Raw genomic sequence first — 26228 nt, forward strand, 5'->3', positions numbered from 1 at the left:
CCCAACTATTCTATTAGGCATCCCAGACCAATTGCCAACCCTCTGTTAAGTTTTCAGCCAAATCCATCTAGTGGAAGGCCCAGAACAGGCTCCCCAGGTCAAAGTTTTGTCCAGCATCAAAGTCAAAGTTCGGGTCAAAGTTCTGCACAGCGTACACCAATGGGAGGTCCAACCGGGACCTCAACACCCTAGTATTTCTTCTGGGATCCAATGTCACCACTCTGTGAAGTTTTTGTTCAAATCCATCCAGTGGAAGGCTCAGAACAGGCTTCCTGGGTCAAAGTTCTGCCCAGTGTACACCAACAGGAGGTCCGACTGGGACCCTAACCCCTCTAAAACCTAGCCAGGATCCAACTGGAACACCTTGCGTTGCTTTAATCCCAATCGGTGCAGGGATATCTGAATGCATAATCGGACAAACAAACAAACCAATTAATTTTATGTATAAGATTGTGATCATGGTGTGGGCTGGGGAGGGGGGTTTCCAGGCAACCTATGACACATGAATATATGACACTATGTGGTGCTATTATTATGTAGTGTAGGACCACCTCAGCAGAGACGTCTTGATGTGTCTGGTGGCTTATGATATTTGTGCAAATGTGTGTAACTGAGGGCCTGATTCAGAAGGGAACGCAAGTGCTAAGACACACGCACCCGGCAAATGTTTGTGTTCTGCGCATGCGCATAAGTCGCAGTGCGCGTGCGCGAACCGGCCGCTGTGATCGGGATGCATACACAATGAGCACGCAGTCCCCTCATAAAGTGATTGACAGAAAGTGGCTGTTTGTGACGGGGGGTGGTCGGAGAAACGCAGGCGTGCCTGTGTGTTTGAACGCTGTTACAGGGGCATGCATAATTAAGCCTGTGTGTCGGAGGACGCAGCTTGAGTACTAGATGCACACAGGATGCGGCCAAATCCTGAGTGAAGTCAGGTCAACCACTATTATGCTAATGGGTTCCATGGTTCTCGATGTTACCGATGATTACGCAGTATAGCGTAGTATTGCGGATGTAAGTAGAGGCAAGGGGGCTGCTTTATGTAGTGCTGGGCGTCTGTATATTGTGCTGCGGGGGCATTGCTATTGCATACATTAGCATATTTTCGCAGTGTCCGGGTGTGTGCGTCTTAGTACTTGCGTTCCGTGCTGAAACAGGCCCTGGGTCCTCTACATATTATTATTATGTAGGATGCATGTCCATTGCAGAGTGCCAGGGGAACTTACATTTTGTTTTACCTGACAATGTGGACACAAGTGACCGTTAAAGATATACAGTATGTTGGACGTTGCTTTTGCTACAGCAAAAATAACAGCGTTCAAGATAAAAGAATACAATAACTAAAATCCTGAATAATACTGGTGTAATACTGTTAGTTAAACCAGTGGTTCACAAACTTTTAAAATCACGGCACCCTAGTGTATCAGCATTGTTTTCACGGCACCCTAAGCCAAAAGTTGATAATTGAGAAATTCAGAAAAAAATGTAGTGAAGTAACTTGTGCTCCCTGTCATCCTTAGGGTCATTTATATGGTGGTGGACAGATTTGCGCTTCTGCTTGTCCACATATTTACATTACATTGACCATAAATAATTTGATTTGGTGCTGGACCAACAACCTGAGGCACCCCTGCAAGTGTTTTGAGGCACCCCAGGGTGCCTAGGCACACAGTTTGGGAACCACTGAGTTAAACCACAGATTTCTTGACTCCTACAAATGATAAACGCGCCTTGGACACCACATATTAAATAGCATTACAGTGAAAATCATTGGATTCTCTGACAGAAACATCAGTTCAAAATCGCATTTGGTACATGCCTATTATACTGCCAAGCTTGATCTGAAGCTCAGTGAATAAATCCACAAAACATGGGTGCACAGTATTCAGATGACAGCTCGCCAATGACCGTTATCACATAAATAACATAGGCTTGTCTTTAAAATTCTCAACCCACTCTCCCACCACCTCCACATTTATTCTACCTCATAATCTTTCTTTAAGTTAAATATTTCCTATTTAGACTAAGGTTTGTTTTTCTGTATAATTACATCTCAATCCATGTAATATGTTATGTATGTGATTAATGTTTCTCTACATTCACATATCTACAAATATGGTAATTCGTGACAGGAATGTGTGTTTTTATGTTAATGCAGACCGGGTCTTGGGACTACCGACTACAACATAGTAGTCACAATCCCCCACCAGTGTTTTCTGTGTTTTTAAGCTCAATTGCATTTTAATAGAAGAACCTTAAATCCCCTACCATATTAGCATCAATCACCCCTATTGGAAGGCTTTTCCGCTTAATCACTACCCCTTCATTACTCCCATTTCCCCTAAACCTGCTACCCTGCAGTTTAATCACAGATCCTATTATTCTTATAATTATCTTCCTCTGTAGAATTGTATCCTCCTGTACCTATATAGTAGAGAGTTTTTAACATGCATTCTACATTCCCTGCTTCAAGCTATACTGCAGGGCCGTTACTAGGGTGGTGCAACATGTGCCACACACAGGGCACCGCAGGGCAGGGTGCGCTCTTTGGACCTGTCAATTGTCTGTTTATAATCATTCCCACTTGTAGATTTCTCTTTTTTTTATCCCCGGCATCTCCTGGCTGCTCCTCTCTGAGACTCGAACCTTTCACCTCTCACATGGCAATCAGACACCTTTACACATGGAGCTATCTGCCCCACAAGTTTTGATGGCTGCCCTGAACACAGCCAACGACTCCCGACTCAGGTGTTACCAGCACACCTGAAGTAGCCTTGCCAGTGAGTTCAGCTACCAGCGCAGGGTACACACACCAATCTCCCCAGCGCTGATATTTGCTGCATATACACTACATGTAGTGCTATTTCTCCACGCTTGTGCACTGCAGTTCTCATGGATAAATCCTGCTGCAGTGCAGCATCACCAGCTCTCCTACATCTAATGCTGGTGAGATATCAGTGGCGTAAGTTCATCCCAGACACCAGGGGCAGATTGGGATGCCGGGACGCCGGGCCAGTTCCCGCTGGGCCGGTCCCTTTGGTGGCCGCGGCCGCCCAGCCCATAATTCATTGATTGACACCCCCTTCTCTCCCTTGGACCTCCGCTCCCCCATCCCACTGCCGCGACCGGAGCTCAGCTCCGATCGGGCACTTGTACAGCTTCTGCTCAAGCACAGCAGAAGGCAAGGCAGTTCAGATGTTAGCAAAAAAAAAAGGCTGACGGGGCAGCTGCTGGCCATAAGCCTTTGCGGAGCCGGGGCCATCAGTCACCACTGACGGCACCGCCTCCAGCCCTCCGCAGCCCGCCTCCAGCCTTCTGCATTGATATTACACTGCACACACACAGGCACAGTAAGCATGAATTGAGCAGATGTAGCAGCACAGTGCGAACAGCGAGCATCTAAACCAGAGGAGGTGGCACTGGCGGCCAGAGGTAGTGGCTGATACTCTGCTCTGAGTATATTCTTCCCACTCCCCCTAGACTTGAACTGCCCCCCCGGCCAATGTGACATACACAACTGCCACCCACCCCTGGGACATGTACTACCAGCCCGATGCTGATCTTCCCTGCTCCCCTGACCTAGTAAGCATAATTATATGTAAAATAAATGTTTGTCATGCCAATATGACCCCCCTGCACAGATACATTTACTACCCGCCCAATCCTGACACCCCCCCCTTTGGCCAAATAAATATAATATATAAAATAAATATGTTTGTCGTATAAGCCCCATACCCAGGTACCTGTACTGCCTGCCCGACACTGATCCCCCCACCCCAATAAATATAATATACAATAAATTTAAGTTTACTTGCCATGCCCATATAACCCCCAGCCCAGATACATGTACTACCTGCCTGATCCCCCTGTCTTAATAAATATAATATATGAAATAAATATGTTTAATTGTCATGCCCATATAACCCCCCCAACCAGGTAAATGTATTACCCTTCCCCGATCCCCTCCTCTCTAATAGATATAATATATAACATAAGTATAAGTTTATTTGTTATGTCCTGTGAGGTGATGATGTAATATAAGAGAGCATATACTACCTGCCCAACTCCCCCAGCCTTAGGGATATATGCTAAACAACCTTGCCCCCCCTGACCCCATAGACCTAAACTACCCCCTCAGGGGACATACATTCTCCTCCCTATGCCCCCACCCTCACCCCCACCCCTGGCCTAAGAGACATACAGTCCCACCCTCCCTCCAGCCCCAGATTCATACAGCAACTGTCCTACTACCACAACCCACCTCTCCGGCCCCAGGGACATACACTACCCCCAAACCCTCTAGACGCCGTCTTCCCTCTCAACCCAGGTTACATACAATGGTACTGCTGCCAGCCTGGGCACCGCAGTGATCACAATAAACTACAGCGCCCAACACCTCTTGTACCAGGAGCTAAACGGCTGAACACACATCGTTCTGGGGGGTGGAGCTAAGCATGTCAGCAAGTGCTGCAGACAGGTCAGACTCCTGTGGGGGACTGGGGCAATGTGTTTTACTTTTTCCTGTTGGGGCCAATGTGTTTATTTTTTTTCTCGTGGGTGCCAATGTGTGTTATTATTTTTCTGTGGGGTAGTGTACTTGTTATTTTTTTCCCTGTGGGTGCCAATGTGTTTGTTTTTGTCTGTGGGGGCCAGTGTGTTTTTTTTTATGTTGGTGCCAATGTTATTTTTTTTTGGTTTTTTGTGGGTGCCAGTGTTTTGTTTTTTTTCCTGTGGGTGCCAATGTGTTTGTTTTTTGTTTGTGGGAGCCATTTTGTTTTATTTTTTCTTAAGCAATGTTTTTTGTCTGAGCATGCGTCTAAGTTGCACCTCACAATTGTATCAATGGTGTTTGCACAGATTTGCAGTAAAGATTTAGAAGTACGCACCAAGAAGTGTATTAGAAATGTGTTGGGTGTTCCTAGACGATTACAGGGGGTTGGCTAATCAATCACAGATATAGCGCAGTATGGGCGGGTTATTGGAGTGACATGGGCATGTTGCTGATACTGTTTGCTTATAGAGATGCTGAATTGCTCACATTGGAGGCCATACTAAGGTGTATGATTTGCACCTAGCATTGGGCTGTTGAAACAATACAGTGGTATGACCGATGAACAAAGCATGATTGCAGTGTCTGTAGAAACTGACAGTGGGTGTCTCAGTCCTTGGACGCATGGATGTACACCAGGGAAGGGCATTGTAGTGGTATTAGCATAAAGTTGCCAAAGCAACAGTAGCAAAAGACACAAGAAAGGCCGCAACTGTGTCCAACTCAGAATCAGGCCCTTGAGAGATCCCGCCCCCCTCAACAGACCACACCCCTTCAATAGACTCCGCCCCCATTAGGCCTGCTTCCATTAAATTTCCCGGGCTGGTTTTTCATCCCATACTAGGGGAGACGGGAGACCTGCGCTTCCGGTATATGGGTTATATAAAGGGTTTGGTGCTTGTTGCTAACCTCTATATGGGTACACAGCCCAATCATAAGCATAAATATTATTGTGGGAGTTGAGCGCTACACCCTTGAAATGATATGCAGAAGTGGATTGGGAATTAGTATTTTTATTTTGATAACAGGCACAGGGCCTCTTGTGCCAGTATATATGCCACAATGTAAAAAAAGGGAGTGCAGTATGATCAGGTTGGTCCTTATGTAAGGGGACCTGATTCTCAATCAAGATGGGACTACACAAGTCCTGGTGTTTAAGTGGTTGGTAATTCAATGTCTCTCACACGGTGGTAATGTAGATCCAGTCAGTATCACTATATGTCTTTATAAGCGGGGTGTCTCAGTATGTGCCTGGTGGGTCGGCATCCTGTATCGCCCAGGTGCACATACTTACCCTCGGCGTCCTTTGCTTGTTCACCTCCAGGTGAGCGATGTCCTCTTCTCAGTCCTCGTCGCGGTTCTTCTGCTTCCCTCTGGATGTTAGCGCGCAGAGCTCCACGTGCTGGCTTGGAAGCAGCATCCTCACCGGCGTCTTCCGAGACTTCCAGGCCACTGCGCTCTCGCGAGAGCACGCAGTGTGCCAGGCTAAGCAATAGTGCGCGGCTCGCCTGGGCGCCGCGAAGAGACTAAGAGGGGGTCCCGGTATGTTGTGGGTGGTGAATAGGTGACTGTCTTCCAACGCGTATCGGCCTGATTGAGCCTTCCTCAGGGAATAGCATGCATCATACTGAAGGGCTATTTATAGGGTGATCCTGGTGTCCACCATTATGGTGCTGGTCCCATTGATAAGTTCCTGTGGCCATCTTGTGTGTGGCAGTGATATCATTTGTACATGTGTATCTGTAGCCATCTTGTGTGGGGCAAGTCATATTATTATTGTCCGCCATTTGGTGGTGATTACAGGGTAATTTATTGATGGTCATCTTGCATATAACAAGATATGATATCCTGTATAAAGATGAGAGGTATCAATATTTAATCAAGGCATTCAGACAGTCCTGTATCTTGGATATATATATATATTATGTGTATCCTCTTAGCACATTTAGGGACTTAATATATACATATATAAATGGAAGCATAGATATCGGCATTGTTGTATTCAAGTGCCGTAGGTGGAAGGGAGAGGGGGATACAGTAAGGTGGGTGAGGTGTACCTAGATGGTGGGTGGGTATTTATTAACATGTGATGATTGACTTAACCTTGTTAACAACATTGAGGCCTTGTGGTTGAAAGGTTTTTAAGGTGTATATCCACTTTAATTCCTCCCTGTTCAGTGTTCTATCAAAGTCCCCTCCTCTCCAGTTCTTCTCAATTCTGGTTATCCCTATATATCTCATCCCTTTGGGGTCCTTGTTGTGTGTCTCTCTCAAATGTAAGGAAAGGTTGTGTGATTCAAGACCTTTCTTGATATTACACCTATGTTCAGATATACGTGTTTTCAAGTTATGTTTTGTCCGTCCTACGTATTGCAGCCCACAGGGGCATTCAATTAGATATATGACCCCTGTGCTGTTGCAGGTAATATGTTGTTTTATTCTGTATGTCAGATTGGTGGTATTGGATGCAAATTTCTCAACTCGTTTTGTGGTCATTTGACCGTCTCTACAGATTTTGCATGTGCCACAGAAATAGAACCCTTCTGGGATATTTGTATTATCTAGGATCATCTGTCCCAGGGGTCTGTCTCTTATGTGGTTTTTAACTAATTTCTGTTTCAGGTCAGGGGCCTTTCTGTATACTACTCGTGGTCTTTCTGGTATGAGGTCTGTCAGTATCTCGACTTCTTTTAAAATGTGCCAGTGCTTATTTAGTATCTGTTGTAGTTGCCTGGTGTCTTTGTTGAATTTTGTTATAAAAGAAATTTTGTAGGGGTTATTTATCTCTTCGGTCTTCTCTTTGTAGGAGAGCAACGATTGTCTGTCAGTGTTTTCTATCTTTTGGTATGCATCTTCTACCATCTGTGTGTCATACTTTTTGACAAAAAAATGTTCTTTCAGGTTCTGGCTTCGTGTTTTGAAGTCGTGAGTTTGAGTACAGTTGCGTCTTATTCTGGTAAATTGGCTAACGGGGATACTATTGAGCCAATTGTGGTGGTGTCCGAAACTTGACAAGATATAGCTGTTCACGTCTACGGGTTTGATGTGTGTTTTCGTGTGGAGTTGGTGACCTTCAGTATATATTATGATGTCTAGAAAATTTACATTGTGGTGATTGTAGTTAGTCATGAATACCAGGTTACAGTTGTTATCGTTGATGTGTATCAGAAACTCTTTGAGTGATGCTTCATCTCCCTCCCAGATGAAGATCACATCATCAATGTAAAGCCGCCATAGGACCAGTTTTGCGCCAAAGCCATGCCCTGACCAGATGTTGTTGTCTTCCCAAAAGCTCATGAAGAGGTTGGCATAGCTTTGCGCAAATCTAGTTCCCATGGCGGGCCTGGTCTTTTGGCGATAGTACCTGTCCCCAAACCAGAATTGTTGTGGTGCAGTATATATTCCATTGCGTCAATAATGAATTCCGTCTGTTCTACTTTGAGGGAGGGATCTCGTGTCAAGTAGTGCTTGGTGGCTTCCAGACCCTGATTGTGGTCTATGACTGTGTACAATGACATGATGTCACTTGTACACAGCCATAGATCATCCTTCCATTCCACCCCCTGTAAGGTTCTTAATATGTCCGTGGTGTCTCTTATGAAGGATTTTTGTTCCTTCACATAGGGCTGTGGAAAAGTATCGATGTACCTAGATAAATTGGCGGAAATAGAGTCGTTCCCATATTATGGGGCGTCCTGGTGGGTTGCTAATGTCTTTATGTACCTTTGGTAAATAATAGAAAACTGGTATTATTGGGTGTGCTATATCTAGGTATTCGTATTCTTTCTTATTTAGGATTCCTGTGTCTTTACCTGTTTTCAGTAAATTTCTTAGGGTTTGTTGGTATTGTATGGTGGGATCTTTGTGTAGTAGTTCGTAGGTGGAGGTTTCGCTTAAGATTCTGTGTGATTCCTGGATGTAGTCTGTAGTGTTAAGTAACGCGATGTTGCCGCCTTTATCGGCAGGTTTTATGATCAAGTCTTTATTATTACTCAGTTCTTGTAGAGATTCCCTATCTGCCTTTGTGATGTTTTATTGTTATGCTCTTACAGTTGCTTTGTATGTGTTCGATATCTCTCGTAACCAGAGATTAGAAAGTGTTAATGAAGTGGCCTTTTGTATGTTGTGAGTAGAACTTGGACTTAGGTCTGAGATCTGTATGTTTGTATCCGGTTGTTTCCTGTTGGTTGTGTGTGTATGTATTATTTACATAATCTTTTGCCAATGTAAGCTTCTGGTGAACTTGTGTAGATCGAGGTATGTCTCAAATTTGTTAAGTTTTGCTGTTGGTGCGAATTTCAGTCCTTGTTTAGAAGTTGTGTCTCAGTTTGTGTTAAGTCTGTGTTGCTTAAATTTATGATTCCGTTGTTGGTGGGGGCATGTTGGGTAGTTTGGTGGGTTGTTCTCCTGGACTTCCTTCGTCCCCTTCTAGTATGTCCAATTTTCTTTTTTGTTATTTGTCTTTCATTCTGCAGGATGCCAGTCCTGCTTCCTGTTCTAAAAAAATATCCCCCCATGTTATGTCCTTGTTTGTGTTGATCTCTTGGTCTGATGCTGTGATTGCAAAACCTCTTCCTAAGGATTGTCTTGCTATTGTTTCGTAATCGTCCTGTTCGTCTATGCTGTATGTAGAAAATGATGTGTCAATTGTGGATTCTAGGTCTAGTTCTGTTGTTTCTTCTGTCTGTTTGGTGATTGTTTTGCGTCCTTGTTGGTCTGTTGTTTGTGTGTAGTCATGTATTGTTGATAAGTCAACCTAAGTTTCTTGTATGTTGGTGTCACTGGATAGTTGTCTATTCCGTTGGTTGTGTTATTTTTTTGCTTTGTTTTGTTGGGTGATGTTGGTGATATCTTCTTCCTCTTGTTTCTAGTTGTGCTTGTGTTCAATTTATCTCTAATTATTTTGGATTTTTTTGTTGCTATGATGTTATCCTCACTCTTTTTCAGTCTGTTTTTGTCAATATTTTCAAGAGCTTTAAATAATTTGTCCTCTCTGATTTGTTCTACTTGGGAGTTCAGTTTTGTTATTTCATTATTGATTGACTCTAATTCGGTATTATGTGTTTCAATGATTAGTGTTATTAGGTGCATGGAGCAATCTTTGAGTATTGCATTCCACTTTGCCATAAATGGGACATTTTCTGTGTTGTGCGTAGGGGTTTTCTTAACTTTGAGCCCCTTGGGGATTATCTTGTTGGTTATGTACCAATTAAGGGTCTGTGTGTCCCACCACAACTTTGATTCTTTGTTAATCAATTTTTCTAAAGGGTTTTGTGCTTGCTGCTGTCCTCTATATGGGTACCCAGCCCAATCATAAGCATAAATATTATTGTGGGAGGTGAGCGCTACACACTTGAAATGATATGCAGAAGTGGATTGGCAATTAGTATTTTGATTTTGATAAAAGGCACAGGGCCTCTTGTGCCAGTATGCCACAATGTAAAAAAGAGGAGTGCAGTGTGATCAGGTCGGTCCTTATTTCATCCCAATCCGCCCCTGCCAGATGCCTGGAGGAAAGTTATAATTTGGTGCTCCCCGTCACTGCCTCTGACACTGTAATTTAGCAATTAGCATGCAGACAGGATATACAGTAGATAGACAAAGGCAGCAGCTGATGGTCTAACATGGAGCTCTCCACTAGTGTATGGTGACTTCTCAGGTGCCGGGAAGGAGTGCCATGTATTGGGTGGCCGTGACGATACAATCCGGGTACATAGTTACAGCCATAAGTGGGGTGAATATGTTGGAGGAGGTACCCCTTCAGAGCTGGAGCCCGGCGGCAGGCGCCTCTGTTGTCACCCATAGTTCTGCCCCTTGATATATTGCATAATTATTGTGTAGCCTCACTGCAGCCATTAGATTCACACTTCAATTGGCAGTGACACCTGGATAACAGTGGTACAACAGGATCGTTACCCCTTCATCATCGTATGGGACAAATCAGATTTGTCATGGCCCTTCCTCATGACACCACACTTTTTCGGGCATGCGTCTTATTCCCTATTTGACAAATAGGGGGGGAATTTCCCGATGCATTTTGTGATGCATCATTTAGTAGCTCCTCTTTGTGGAAGATCTTCAGCAAATAATCCTTGCCCTGACCCTCAATATGACACATAAATAAATTACATCCCTAGTTTAAGATATGGGATAAAGTTAGGTTTGTTTGGCTTCTTCTAGATCACAAATGTTACTAGTGCGTTATCAATCAAAAAGCTGCCCAGTCATAACAGTTTCTGATTTTATACATCAGGGCCAGTAAGTGGTATATACATCCTCTGATGAATGAATGTTACCAATAAATGAAAAGTACCGTAGAGAGGCGTTCAGATTGCTGACACTGATATTGGGACTGACTGAAGCACAGTTGAATGCAAGTCAGCCTAATTGCTTGCGCATTGCGTGCACGGAACTAAATGCATTTATACGCCCTTATGCAAAACTGAACACATCTCATTCGCAAGTGAGAATGCGTTTGATCCGCTTATGACTGTATCACCCGTATGTAATTCTGGCGCATGCGCAGAGCAAAAACGCACACAATATACTTCACAAAAGGACTTGCGTCCAATTGTTCATCCATCCTATTTTGTTTCTTAGGGCTCTATTTACTACAATCCGCATTTGTAATGCAGATTTTAGTGTGATATTATCAACTGAATTCGCATTGTGAATTCAGGCAATATCACAGGGATTTACTACAAATCCCTTGCAGGGCGAGAGCTTGCGAGAAAGCTCTGTCCCTGCGAATCCCCTCCGCACTGTAGTCACGATATTTTCGCAAAAAAATACCGTGACTAGTGACCCGCGCATGCGCCGACCGGCCGCTGCTGCTACCCCCGATGCTAAGTCCCGCCCCTGACACTAAGCCCCACCCCCCGTGATCGCGGACCCCCCCACAACCCCCCCTCCCTTAATAGCACTTACCTGCAGTCATCGGTGCTCCAGTGATGTCTTTCAATGTCTCCGGTCAGCTCATATCCCATACTGCACTGGGACCCGATCATCTGATGACCGGGCTGCAGTGCAGCATGGGAGACCAGCTGACCGGAGGGGAGACATCACCGGAGCCCGTGTATCAGCTTGCGGTCTGTTTAGACCACACAGCTGATCACTGGGGACGGCTCCCGGCTCTGCTCTGCCTTTTAGAGCAGAGTACGAGTCCGGTAACCGGGGGAGACCCTGGATAACGCCATCTCCAGGTGGCGTTATTATCACAGGGCTTTACCCGATATTTTTTTACAATTTATTTTTAGTAACTTTGGTCGGATCACATTTCACATTACAATTTTGGGAAATGCGATCTGATTACTAAAAATAAGTGATACTTAGGGGTTGGAGTAGAATTTTACGAATTCTACTCCAATTGCCCTGTAATAACTATAGGTGATACTAAAATAATGTGAAAAGGGTGTGAAAACACCCTTTTTCACTTTATTTTAGTAAAAATAATGTTAATAAATAGAGCCCTTAATACGATATGTGCAGCAGACATGCACGGCACAGTCAGGTATCTAAAGTTACAGTCTAAACCAGTAAGTTCCACAGAAGCAAATATTATTATAGTTAGATGTGTTTAATATTTTACGTAACAAAAAACATTATTCAGTAACAAATTATTATTATATTATTTTAACACACTAAATATATCAGTCGTTTCAACAGGAAATCAAATTTACAAAAATATTGCCTTTCAAAATACTCTGCAAAACTTTTTCATAGATTAATGTAACAAATATTCCTTCATGTTGGGGGTATGACACTTTTCTGGTGACTACGACTACAGAATTCCTCTGTATTAGAGCATATTGTCACTAGCTATATCATCTCAATAAGAACACTACAACTAGGGTCGGATTTAGGTTTGTAGGGGCCCCAGGGGAACTAACTTGTGGGGGCCCCTACCAATAAAATTGTTAATAGGATTTGCTGGCAATGCTATTAAAAAGTATAATGTGTAAATACTCCCAGCACTACAAAGGTGTTAAACACACTGTAGTGCCCCCAGCTTACATTGTGCTATACCCCAACTCACATATGCCACAGTGCCCCCTTCATGCTGGTAATGTAGCTATGTGTGGGGGTCCCTGGGCAACTGACCTGGCTGCCCTGTTGTTAAACCAGCATTGACAAGACCCCTATAGCTTGTGGTGAGTTGTTTAATGGGCATATAAAACTACTCAAGGTCAGGATACTTTATTTAAAAAACAAAACAAAAAACAGTTTGTTTGAAGCTCTCAATGTAGATGTTTTGTCCACTTCTGTATTCCAATGCAGTAGCGCATGCAGGGGGGGTTTCTGAGTACCCAGAAACCCCCTCTGACAGGCTTGATAGCAGGCACCATGTTTTTAAGCCCCGTCCACCTCACGGCAATATTCCGCGATTCATGGGTCAATCAGGAGGAGGAGGAGGAGCCAATATGTGATTCCATTAGAATTGCGTCATTTGGCTCCGCCCCCCTGATCGACCTGCAAATCACGGCATTTTGCCACTAGGGGGAGGAGCCTAATGACATGGTGCAAGTGTGCGTGTGTAATGTATGTGTGACATGTGTGTGTATATATGTATGTGTGTTTATAAGGTACCAATCGCACACAATTAAGGAAATTAAAAAGGTTTTATTGCCTAAACAGTAGATGTATTGCTGATGCTTTTAAGTTTATGTAAAAAACATCTGTGCAATTTATTAATCATTAAAATAATTATTTTCGTGTTCGATAATTACTTTGACATTAATACTGTAAAGCTAAGGAATGATATATTATTTTGTAGCTACATGCAGTGCAGGTGGAGCAGAGTTTATTACAGTAAGCAGAGCACCATAGCCAAAGATTAGGTATACTTTATGTGTACTGTTGGTCTTATTCAGAGATTGAGGCAAATCCTGCTGCGACTGCGATTCCGTACAAAGTGGACTTGTGAAAATATGCTTATAACTTATCCGCCGTCTTGGGCACTGAGATGCCCACCTCCGTCGTCTCACATCTGCCGCTCACGTACATAAGAGGGAACATTGGGAACATCATTCGCACATCGGTTGCAACACACCTGCGTTTTACTAACTAACCCAGTTACCTCCCGCGTATGCTGGCTACTTGTCACTCACTTTGTTAATAAATCCTCTCTGTGACTGTCATCGCTGATCCCTCGCCGCACATGTGCAGTACGGCTTTGACACATGCAAAAAAATCGCTCCACTGCGTCCGGCATCGACATAATGTTCATCTCTGAGTCGGTTCCTATATGTGTTATCTTTTAATAAATATGTATTTTGGTTAGATTAGTTTATGCAAACTAGACATGCTGCAATGCCTGATAATAATCTAATCTAAACCAATCATATCATTGAGAATGAATGATGATAAATACAGTAGAAGATGACCACAGGTCATCGCTATTGGTCTGTATGGGGTAATTCTGGAAGTGCTTTGAATGCTCGGTCAGATTCTGGATTTACGGATCTCATCCATCATGGCCAATTGGGATAATAAACCAGTCACCTGCTATCTACATCCACATTCTCCGAGAACAGACAACAACCGAATTTAGGGGTTCCGAGTCCGAGTTTGGAATCACTTTGGGGTACCGAGTCGGACCGAGTCCCGGTTCAGATCTTCCCACGGATTTAAAAGCCGAACTCTGGTTTTGGATTGCATGCTAACAGGTCAAAATGACGTAATTTTAGGTGTTTTTTTTTTTTTTTAAATAAAAAATATACAGATACAAAACCAAAACACGTGAAGGTGGTTCTGCAAAACCAAAATACGAAGATGAATCCGGATCTAAATCCAAAACCAAACCATAGGGGTCGGCGCACATCTCTAACACATACACACTAAATGCATAATTATTTCTTGCCACGAGGCGCCAGTTACTGCAATAAACTGTACTTCTTCTGTTTATATGTTTGCAATCAGATATCTTATTTAGTGTGTACTGCTGCACAATATTCAATATTTTATTTTAAATCTTGTACGAAGAGTGTGATGCCAATTGCCAGTAGAGTTTTACTTGAGCCGTCACTAAAATCTGGGATTCATGTGCTGCACTGAGTATTCTGCTTCACCATTCCCTGTCCGGAAGCCATAGGGTAACTTCGATCTATCAGTCCTGCCAACATCAATGGGTCCCTGTGTCCGTAAAACGCGCTTCAGTTGATCGAAGATCTCATGATCTGGCACAGCCAGCGTGTTAAGATTAAATCCCATCATTCTTGTGATGGTTTCTCTGAAGTCGACAAGCTGAAGAATATAACACATTGAAAAAAAATATATTACATTTCGCCACCATTGTTTTCCACCATTACTAGCAGATGGGTTACCTTTGTATAGTTGGTTAGCAAATCAGTTTGGCGGGAGAGAAAATCATATGTATTAACACTAGCCAACTTTGTCATTAAACCTTTTTTTTAAAACTCTTCACAGTTACTCCATCTACCTGTCTAAAACACCTCCTAATTGCAATTTGGGGTTGGTAAGAAAAGCACAGTTCCTGTTATGTTCTTTACGAAGACAGATTTAAAACCCATTCTTCCGAAAAGTTACATCACAAGATCTATGGGACAAAAAAGCCTTTATTAGTCCCAGATATTGTATAAAAGTCTCTTACAGTTCTCAAGTACCTGCAAGTTCCAGCCCCAAAAAACTATTTAATGAGCTTTTTTTAAGAGTTGCTAAAAGATACTAATGATTCTCTTTAAAAGGCGAAGTGTACCTGTTTTTCTCTCCTTGCCACTTCTTCAAGAGCCCTCTTGGTTGTGCGTAGCTCATTAGTGACTGCCTCCAGCATCTGCTGACTCCTCACTTTCTCCCCCACAGATTCATGTTCTGTGTAGTCCAGCTCCGATTTCAGGCTTACCACTTTATTAGCGGCTTTCTCCTTAATTTTTTCAAGGTTTTCTAAAGATTTGCTAAGCAGCTCTATGGTTTTCTTCTGCTGGTTGATTTTCTCCTACAAGACGGGAAAATAAGTTACAACTTGAAATGAGCAGAGGTTACCAAGCACCCGTATAAGCTAATTTATCTGATAAAATTTAATTTAATTAAGTTTTGCATAAACTTGGCAACTCCCATCCTTCAGATAAATATATATTATAGAAATATTAAAACAGCAACTTGAATTTGCTGTTGCTGGATATTTCTTTAAAATTCAGTTACGGTTATATTTTATTGTTTTGGCAAGCTGAATAATATATATATTTTTTAATTAACACTGCATATTATACTTTGAACCAACCAACAGTCCAGAAATAGAAATATTAAAACAGCAACTTGAATTTGCTGGATATTTCTTTAAAATTCAGATAAGGTTACATTTTATTGTTTTGGCAAGCTGAATAACAATTTCTATTTTTTTATTAATTAACACTGCATATTATACTTTGAACCAACCAACAGTCCAGAAATTGAAATATTAAAACAGCAACTTCAATTTGCAGGATATTTATTTAAAATTCAGCTAAAGTTAAATTTTATTGTTTTGGTAAGCTGAATAATAATTTCTTTGTTTTTTTTTTCAATTAGCGCTGCATATTATACTTTGAACCAACCAATCAGATTGCAGATTTGTCCAATACATTTTTGTTAGGTTGCAAGTAGATTTTCTATTGGCCTTTTTATTTGTTAATAGAAAACCTCTATAATATAAAGTTAAATATTATTTATTGAATTAACTGATGCATGTATACTTAACTAAAAATGCCTAGTGTAATATCAGTACCATTTATTTTATAAGCTGACATGATTAAAAGATTTTTCAAAATTGGAGCTTCTCTATTTTACAGCATTTTGTAATAGAGAAGGAGAGGGAAGACCAAACACACAAGCCTACAACTTAATGGGAATGATAGCCTGCAGGTTACTACTACTATATCCTGTTTCCACCTTTCTAGTCGGTCAGTGGTATTGTAAAACAGGGCTGGTTCACATTGCTGTGTAGGTGTGCTAAATGCAGATGGCATGGTTACCTAATAAATCAATGCCTAAATTGCAAAATACAGAAGTAACTTAAATACAGCAGCACCATTTTTTTGTGGTGCTTTAAAGCTAAGTTATAATAATGATGATGATCATGTTAAATACAGCATTTACTCATGGATGCTTATACATTTAATATATTTTTTTATCCTAGTTATAATTTGGATTATTTGGGGAGAGGCTATATTTTAAAATAATGGCAATAAAAGCCATGTTTTATTCATTTGGATATAGCACAAACTTTAAGCAAGGAGTAATTTTGAAACTCCTGACGAGTGACTGTACTTTTCTTTTTACAGTTACTGTAAGGAGTAAAAAGAAGCACCGTATAATTCTTTGCTAAACTTCCTAAAGTGGCGCGTTCACCTTTAGAGCATTCAAATCGACAAGCTGAGCCGTTAAGTTTTGATTAGCAATTTTCATGTCACTGAGCTGTCCTTGGAGTCTCTCGACCTTCTTCTGCAATTTTTGGGCTGTCATAGTCTCTGAATTTTCAGCACTCAGGAAGGCTTGGTGCTCGTTTTCTCTTTCCAGCTGTTTGATTTTCTTCTGTAGTTGTTCCATTTGTGAAGATTTTAACTCTAGTTTTTCCCTCTGAGAATTTACCTGCACAGATACTATAATTTATTTATACTGATAGACAGATTGTCAATTGGTCAAAAAATATAAAAATATTTATATTGTGGTTTTATCCTAAATGTAATGGCAACTTGCTGTCTCTGATCATTATATTCCTTCTGTGCTTTGTATAGATTACATCAAGTGAGATACCTGGAGCTACAATATACATATTTACATAGAAGTAGACCACACCACCAAGTGACATGGCTTGAGATAGAAAGACACCATCAACTAGCTATTTAGAAGAAGACTGCACCACCCATGAAATGGCTGGAAGTAGAACACACTATCATCTAGCTAACTAGAGGAAGACCACACTACCAAGCGACATGGCTGGAGGTAGAAAGACACCATCAACTAGCTAACTAGACAAAGACCAGACCACCAAGTGACGTGAGTGGAGGTAGAACACACCACTATATAGCTACTGTACCTAGAGGTAGACTGCACCACCAAGTGGCATGGCTAGATTTAGGGATAGAACACAAAGTTACATAGCTGGAGGCGCAATACATGACCAAGTAACATGGCTGGGTGGGGGTAGAGCATATTAAATTACATAACTGGAGGTATTACCCATAATCAAGTAACATGGCAGGATAGAAGTAATATACACAGAGTTACATAGCTGAAGGATAACACACAACCAAATGGCACGGTTAGCAAGAGGTAGGCCACAGCAAGTGACATAGTTCTATGTAGGACACACCAAATGAATAAGCTAGAAGTAGAATATACCCAGTGACAAAGCTAAAAATACAACACATCATGTGACACAGCTTTAAGTAGACAAGTTACATACAATAAGGGGATATGAACATGCCAAGTGACACACTGCAGAATACACCAAGGGTCTGATTCTAAATTGAGAGTAAAGCAAACAAAAAGAGAACGTAACTTTGCACCTTGACAAAACCATGTTACACTGCAGGTGGGGGAAATGCATAGTGTGCAGAAAGAATTTAATTTGTGAGGGCGTGTCCAAACTCAAGATTTGGAATATAGCCACTACGGAAAAGATAACAGCTTACCTTCATAGTAAATCACTTAGATTTATCCAAATATGGAGTCCTTGGTTCGCCCTAAGTCAGCCCTGCGCTACCGGCACTGATTCTAGGAACACTATGGGGTAAAATTATCAAAGTGAGAGTTTTTAGAAGTGAGTTTTAGAAGAGATATTGCCCATAGCAACCAATCAGATTCTAGCTATTATCTTCTAGAAGGTGCTAGTTAAATGTTAAGTAGAATCTGATTGGTTGTTATTGGCAACATCTCTTCTAAAACTCACTTCTAAAAACTCTCACTTTAGTAAATTTACCCCTATGGATCTTTTGTTCTAATCCCACGCATCCTTCATAGACCTCGCTTATTACATATATTTCTGAATGGTTAGAGCTCTGTCAATTCTCTTTCTTCTATACTCTGTTTTTCTTTTCTATTCAACACTGGTCAAGTCCCCCCTCCCCCTCCCCTTTCTTTCCATTTCTCGTTATTTAACAATATTGACATTTTTCAATACATGAGCATGTTTTATCTCTAACACTTACATGTTTTCAATGTTTATTTCTGTCCCCGCTATCACTGGGATGTCTTTTGCATTTTTGTCTTGGCATTTATTTCTCATTGTTATTATCCCTCTGTATGTTAATTTTGAAATATAAAGTAAAGTAAATCTTCAAAAAAAAATAAAAAATTGCAGTGTGAAAAAAAATCTGTCCAGTATTTGTGGGCTACATGCAAAAGCAGCCGGTATTTACCCTGCATGCAAAAGAAAAAATGTATTTGCACCCTGTCACGACCTGGCACTTGAGGTTTCCAGTCAGAGGACTGGGAGTCGGGGTGACTAGGTGGAGAGGCAGCATTAGACGAGGAGGAAGTAAATACGACTTCCTCATAGACTAATTCCAGGTGTTGACGAGACCTGACCAGAGGCGCGGAGTTTAACTCATTGGTGGTTTTCACCAGTGACCCCTCCAATTGGGATATTGGTTTAGCTGCGCCCAATGAGCAGGTCGCGGCCCTCTTATCAGGGACCCAGAAATTAGCAACTGACAGGGAGATAAGAAAGGCAACTGAGTTGCTGGAGATTATCAATGGAGAATATCAGTAATTATCTATGTAGAATAACACTGAAGAATAACAGTAGTGACCAATGTAGAATATCACTGGAGAGTATAGGTAGTGACCGATGTTGAATATCACTGAGGAGTATTGGTAGTGACTGATGTTGAATATCACTGAAGAGTATCGGTAGTGACCGATGTTGAATATTCCTGAAGGGTATCGGTAGTGACCGATGTTGAATATTCCTAAAGAATGTAACGGTAGTAACTGATGTAGAATACCACTGGAGAGTATAGGTAGTGACTGATGTTAAATATCACTTAAGAGTATAGGTAGTGACCGATGTTGAATATTCCCGAAGAATATTGGTAGTGATTGATGTTGAATACCACTGAAGAGTATTGGTAGTGACTGATGTTGAATATTCCCGAAGAATATTGGTAGTGATTGATGTTGAATACCACTGAAGAGTATTGGTAATGACTGATGTTGAATATCACTGAAGAGAATAAGTTGTGACCAATGTTGAATATTCCTGAAGCATATTTGTAGTGACTGATGTTGAATATGACTGAAGAGTATTGATAGTGACTGATGTTGAATATCACTGAAGAGTATCGGTAGTGACCGATGTTGCATATTCCTGGAGAATAACAGTAGTGACTGAAGTTAAATATTACTGGAGAATATCGGTAGTAACCGATGCTGACTATCACTGGAGAATATCACAGAGACTGGTGAAGCGCACTGAGGATACAACAGCATGGAGCCTGGAACAGCGGTCCGAAGCTAGCAGCTACTGGAGAAGAGAAGTTGTTCAGGCAACTTCCTGTTTTCTATAGTCCTGATTTAGGGGGTCATTCAGACCCACTCGCAAGCGGCAGTACGCTCACAAGTGGGTCGATGTTCCCCACTGCGCATGCGCACGACGGAGGGAGCTCCGTCGTGCGCATGCGCGAGACCCGGACTGCGACCCGGGTCTCGCTCCAAAGGGGGCGTGCTGTCGATGTTGATTGACAGCATGCCCCCTTTGGTGGGCGTGCCGGGGGCGTGCCTGCCAGACGGAGGCGTTTCCATGGGAACGCCTACCGTCTGAAGCCGGCCCCACTGACATCACTAGTGATGTCAGTGGGAGTGATTTTGGCTCTGATAGAGCCAAAATCACTCCAGGGCTTGTGGCAGGGAGACCCTACCGCAGGGTCTCCGTTGCAAGTCCGATGGTATGATGGTCAAGACCATCGCGACCATCTTTTTGGACGCTCGTATATGCTGTGGGTGGTGACCCACAGCTATACGAGCGTCCAGGAGGACGCTCCATTTTAATGGAGGAGGGCCCTGATTCAGAGCGAGCGCTCTGGTCAGAGCGTCCGGCTCTGAATCAGGCCCTTATACCCTTAGGTAGCTGTCCATTGGAGGAGATAGTCAGCTGAGAGGTGACCAGGCTACCATTGGTGGGCGGTCCCTCCGGTCAGGTGAGACAGACAATATGGCTGCACCCATGACCGCCGCCGCGGGAACTCCGATATGGAGGATTGCGTGGAAGTCAACAGGGCCACGGGGATAATAGTGCGCATGTCACCTGCTGCCGCACCTGGCATCTGACCCCGCAGCTAGTCAGGGGAAGCCAGCACTGCGGTGAGTAATGGCCAATCCCAGGCTGAATCCTGACACACTCCTTGTATTGCAGCATGCTATGTCATGGTGCACAGTTTCTTGCTCTTTTTTACTTTACTCCCATCTCAAAATTAGGCCCCAAATGACAAAGCTCTAGGCAGAACACACCAAGTGATGTACAGTAACTGAAGATAGAACATACCAACTTTCTAATAGAAGAAAAAACCACCAAGTGACATAGTGAGCTAGAGGAAGAACAAACCAAGTTACACAAATGGTGGTGGAAAACACCAAGGGCTATATTTACAATGCGGTTTTGTAAGCAGACACATCTCGATGGGTTCAAGGTTAATATTTAAAGCAGCACGAACATTAAGTGTAAAGCTTGACGGGATTTACACTTACTGTTAGTGTCACTTTAATCAGCTTCTAGCTAGCTTTTATCAAGTACATTCTATAAAATAAAAGGTAGACGCTGACTGGTTGCTATGGGCAACTTCTCCATTTGTCCACTTTTCCACACTTTAAAAAGTTTGATACATTTCCCCCTATGTCACTTAGCTGGAGGAAGAACACACCTAAGCAACATAGCTGGAGGAAGAATACACCTAACAACATAGCTGGAGGAAGAACACACCTAGCAGCATAGCTGGAGGAAGAACACACCTAACAACATAGCTGGAGGAAGAACACACCTAGCAGCATAGCTGGAGGAGGAACACACCTAACAACATAGCTGGAGGAAGAACACACCTAGCAACATAGCTGGAGGAAGAACACACCTAACAAGATAGCTGGAGGAAGAACACACCTAGCAATATAGCTGGAGGAAAAACACACCTAACAACATAGCTGGAGGAAAAACACACCTAGCAACATAGCTGGAGGAAGAACACACTTAACCAGATAGCTGGAGGAAGAACACACACCTAACGACATAGCTGGAGGAAGAACACACCTAGCAACATAGCTGGAGGAAGAACACACGTAACAAGATAGCGGAGGAAGAACACACCTAGCAGCATAGCTGGAGGAAGAACACACCTAACAACATAGCTGGAGGAAACACACACCTAGCAGCATAGCTGGAGGAAGAACACACCTAGAATCATAGCTGGAGGAAAAACACACCTAGCAGCATAGCTGGAGGAAGAACACACCTAACAACATAGCTGGAGGAAAAACACACCTAGCAACATAGTTGGGGGAAGAACACACCTAACAACATAGCTGGAGGAAGAACACACCTAGCAACATAGCTGGAGGAAGAACACACCTAGCAGCATAGCTGGAGGAAAAACACACCTAGCAGCATAGCTGCAGGAAACACACACCTAGCAACATAGCTGGAGGAAGAACACACCTAACAACATAGCTGGAGGAAGAACACACCTAGCAGCATAGCTGGAGGAAGAACACACCTAGCAATATAGCTGGAGGAAACACACACCTAGCAACATAGCTGGAGGAAGAACACACCTAACAACATAGCTGGAGGAAGAACACACCTAGCAGCATAGCTGGAGGAAGAACACACCTAACAACATAGCTGGAGGAAGAACACACCTAGCAGCATAGCTGGAGGAAGAACACACCTAACAACTAGGGATGTGCGCCGGACCATTTTTGCCGGATTTGGATTTGGTTCTAATTCGTCGTCCGGCTTTGGATTTGGATTTGCCAAACTGCGGTGACTGGCTTTGGATTTGGATTTGGATTTTTTTACAAAAATTTACAAAAAAAGCTAAAATCACATAAATTGGTCTTTTTTTTCTTTCTAGAGTATTATTAACCTCAATAACATTAATTTCCAGTCAATTTAGACCACATCACAGCTTATAATATTGTTTTCAACATTATTGGCCAAAGGTTGCAGTGAGCTGACTGGTTACCAAGCGACAAAGCAGCGGCACAACGACACAGACACCACAGTATAAAGCACATCTATGACACATTGCCACACAGCAGTGGCAGAAATTAAAAGTAGTGCACCCACCCAGTGGGGTACGGCCAGCAGAATCACAGTACTTGTTTACATAGTGGGCTATGGCCCAAGGAGTCACAGTGCACAATCTTATTCACATTACACCGCACATAGGGCCTGATTCACATTACACCATAAAGTAGTGTCTCTTATTTATGTTACGACACACAGTAGTGCCCCTTTTACACAATGCCCACAGTAGTGCCCCTTTTACACAATGCCCACAGTAGCGGTGTCCCTTAAACAATGCCCCCAGCAGTGGTGCCCCCTATGCAGTCCCCTTAGTAGTAGGGTCCCCTATGCAGTGCCCCCAGTAGAATGCCCCCCATTAGCAGGCCCCCCCAGTAGTATGCCCCCCATTAGCATGCCACCCAGTAGTATGCCCCCCATTAGCAGGCCCCCCCAGCAGTATGCCCCCCATTAGCAGCCCCCCCAGTAGTATGGCCCCCCCAGTAGTATGCCCCCCCCAGTAGTAGGCTGCCCCAGTAGTAGCCCCCCTGTAGTATGGCCCCCCTGTAGTATGGCCCCCCCAGTAGTAGTAAGCCCCCCCAGTAGTAGTATGCCCCCCCAGTAGTAGTAAGCCCCCCCAGTAGTATGCCCCCCCAGTAGTATGGCCCCCCCAGTAGCAGGCCCCTCAGTAGTATGGACCCCCCAGTAGCATACCCCCCCCAGTAGTATAGCCCCCCCCAGTAGCAGGCCCCTCAGTAGTATGGACCCCCAGTAGCAGACCCCCCCAGTAGTATAGCCCCCCCCAGTAGCAGACCCCCCCCAGTAGTATAGCCCCCCCAGTAGTATAGCCCCCCCAGTAGTATAGCCCCCCCAGTAGTATGGCCCCCCCACACCCCCAGTAGCAGACCCCCCCGGAGGAAACCCCCCCAGTAGCGCTCCCGGCCCTTGCACAAGTAAAAAATAAATAAATAAAACTTACCTGTATCCCCGCTCCCGCGCCATCCGCTCTGCTGTCACACGCTGAGGAGGGAGCCGGAAGACTGAGCTCATGTGTGACTCTCATTGGCTGCTGTAACAAACACACAGCTGCCGCTGGCGGCTGTGTGTTTGTGTCTGTGTAGGGCAGAGCGCTATCACAGCGCTACACAATAGGAGCCCTCATGTCGGATTCTCTAGTGAGAATCCGACATCAGGCGGCCGCCGTTCGGCCCCGAACGGGGATCCGAGTCAGGCGGTGAACACCCGAACAGGGTTCGGGTGGACTCGGATCCCCAATGTTCGGAGCGGTTCGGATTCCACAGAATCCGAACCGCTCATCTCTACTAACAACATAGCTGGAGGAAGAACACACCTAGCAGCATAGCTGGAGGAAGAACACACCTAACAACATAGCTGGAGGAAGAACACACCTAGCACCATAGCTGGAGGAAGAACACACCTAACAACATAGCTGGAGGAAGAACACACCTAGCACCATAGCTGGAGGAAGAACACACCTAACAACATAGCTGGAGGAAGAACACACCTAGCACCATAGCTGGAGGAAGAACACACCTAGCAGCATAGCTGGAGGAAAAACACACCTAACAACATAGCTGGAGGAAAAACACACCTAACAACATAGCTGGTGGAAGAACACACCTAGCAACATAGCTGGAGGAAGAACACACCTAACAAGATAGCTGGAGGAAGAACACACCTAGCAGCATAGCTGGAGGAAGAACACACCTAACAACATGGCTGGAGGAGGAACACACCTAACAACATAGCTGGAGGAGGAACACACCTAACAACATAGCTGGAGGAAAAACACACCTAACAACATAGCTGGTGGAAGAACACACCTAGCAACATAGCTGGAGGAAGAACACACCTAACAAGATAGCTGGAGGAAGAACACACCTAACAACATAGCTGGAGGAAGAACACACTTAGGACAGCACAAGTTAAGACTGCAGGTGAATATGCTCATATTACAGGACTTTACTATTAGTGCAGTGCATATTACTGTTATTTGGTATATTATTGGTACACTACTACTAATTAACATATTAATGGATAATTGCTATTAATAGGTGTTTTTCATGTTACTGTTGAAGGCCACAATTGGAGATTCAGAAAAGTAAAAAGAAACCGGTAGGGAGCCTTACTAGCATATAGGACTCGCTAAGGTTGTGTTTCGAAGACATAACAGGGCTTAGAAAGAAACATGTACATCGGACAAAGACTGTATATTTTAAATGTGATGCTTTTAACTCTTTTTGTATCTACTTGTGACTTTTCTTTTTTAGCTATAACCACAATTATTATAATTCTTCGTCCAATCATCATGCGTTAAGACTCTTATCCTCACAAGCCGTGCCTACATAACATGTATGATTCTGGCTGTGCAGGGAACATGCTGTACTCTGGAAGCAAACTACAGATGACTTCATTGTCTCCTTGTAGTCACTTGACCTGCTAATAAATTAGCTTCTTCCTAGCTACACTGAATGTAGCCTCCGATAGTCATTCCCACAACACCCTGTCATTTGTAAAGCACAAGAAGTAAAAGCAAACTACATTATACAAGCATAATTTCTAGTTTATTTAAAAAAACAACAACACACACTTCCAAATATATTCAGACTATACCGTATTCATATTATTTAAACATTGAGTTGCAGCAAGTAAAGAGTATGATGTATAAATATTAGGGATCTATAGATATCTTCTATACCTTTTTCTGAAGGTTATAGAGAAGAGTTTTATTGTCACTCAGAAATTCCTTATCCCTCTTACAAATGTCCTCTGCTCTGTTCAGTAACATGTCGTACTGCGATACGAGGCTCTCAGATGAAATATCTTGGTTTATCTTCAACTTCTCGGCCAACTGCAGTAAAAATTTCTTGAACTACGGTATAAAAGAGCAGTGGTGAATATGCCTATGTTTTTGATAATAGTACTCCTTAGAGCATCCATTTACAGCCTTATTTGAATATACTGTATGTCAAATCAAAATCTGTGCCGATTTAGAGTAATGCATAATAATATGACGTGTTAAATTCGAATAGCACATAAAGTATATTGGGATAACTTAAAATCCATAGTATATTTGCGGCTGGAGCGTCAAAATACGTTTTGGCGTTTATATTAGGCCATATTAAAAATAAAATTTAGAACTAAAACTTAAACATAAATCTAGGGCATTATAATTGTATAAACTTTGAAGTTTTCCAATTTGATGTTCCTAGAAAGAAAGCCAATTACATTAGGGTGAATATTTGTGGTGTTAGTAATAATGCAAAACTAACTATGGAAAAATGATGGTAAAACATAATTTTTCATATATTACCACTCCTGTATAAGGCCCATAAATAAAAAAGAAAATATATAGTCAAAGAAATAATTGAAAAAAATTGGGTGAGTGTCACCATTTTTTAACAATTAATTTGTTTCCACCAAAATTATTACATTATATATTTATTTAGT

At 42.8% G+C, this 26228-nt stretch overlaps 1 protein-coding gene across 2 annotated transcripts in view; it reads right to left on the bottom strand.

Annotated features, from left to right (window-relative positions):
• Positions 1 to 12198: 12198 nt before the first annotated feature.
• LOC148525094 (coiled-coil domain-containing protein 170-like) overlaps positions 12199 to 26228 on the bottom strand; it is an 89419-nt gene continuing 75389 nt past the window's right edge. For both annotated transcript variants that reach the window (XM_088471324.1, XM_088471325.1), the window contains 4 exons: positions 25477 to 25650; positions 16892 to 17131; positions 15264 to 15500; positions 12199 to 14791 (listed from right to left, as the gene is read on the bottom strand). In XM_088471324.1, the coding sequence (XP_088327450.1) occupies positions 14573 to 14791; positions 15264 to 15500; positions 16892 to 17131; positions 25477 to 25650 (870 nt within the window). In that variant the 3' untranslated portion in view covers positions 12199 to 14572. The remainder of the gene's footprint in view (positions 14792 to 15263; positions 15501 to 16891; positions 17132 to 25476; positions 25651 to 26228) is intronic.

The sequence above is a fragment of the Taudactylus pleione genome, unplaced genomic scaffold, assembly GCF_031769625.1.
Source record: "Taudactylus pleione unplaced genomic scaffold, aTauple2 ptg000113l, whole genome shotgun sequence".
Lineage (NCBI taxonomy): Eukaryota > Metazoa > Chordata > Amphibia > Anura > Myobatrachidae > Taudactylus > Taudactylus pleione.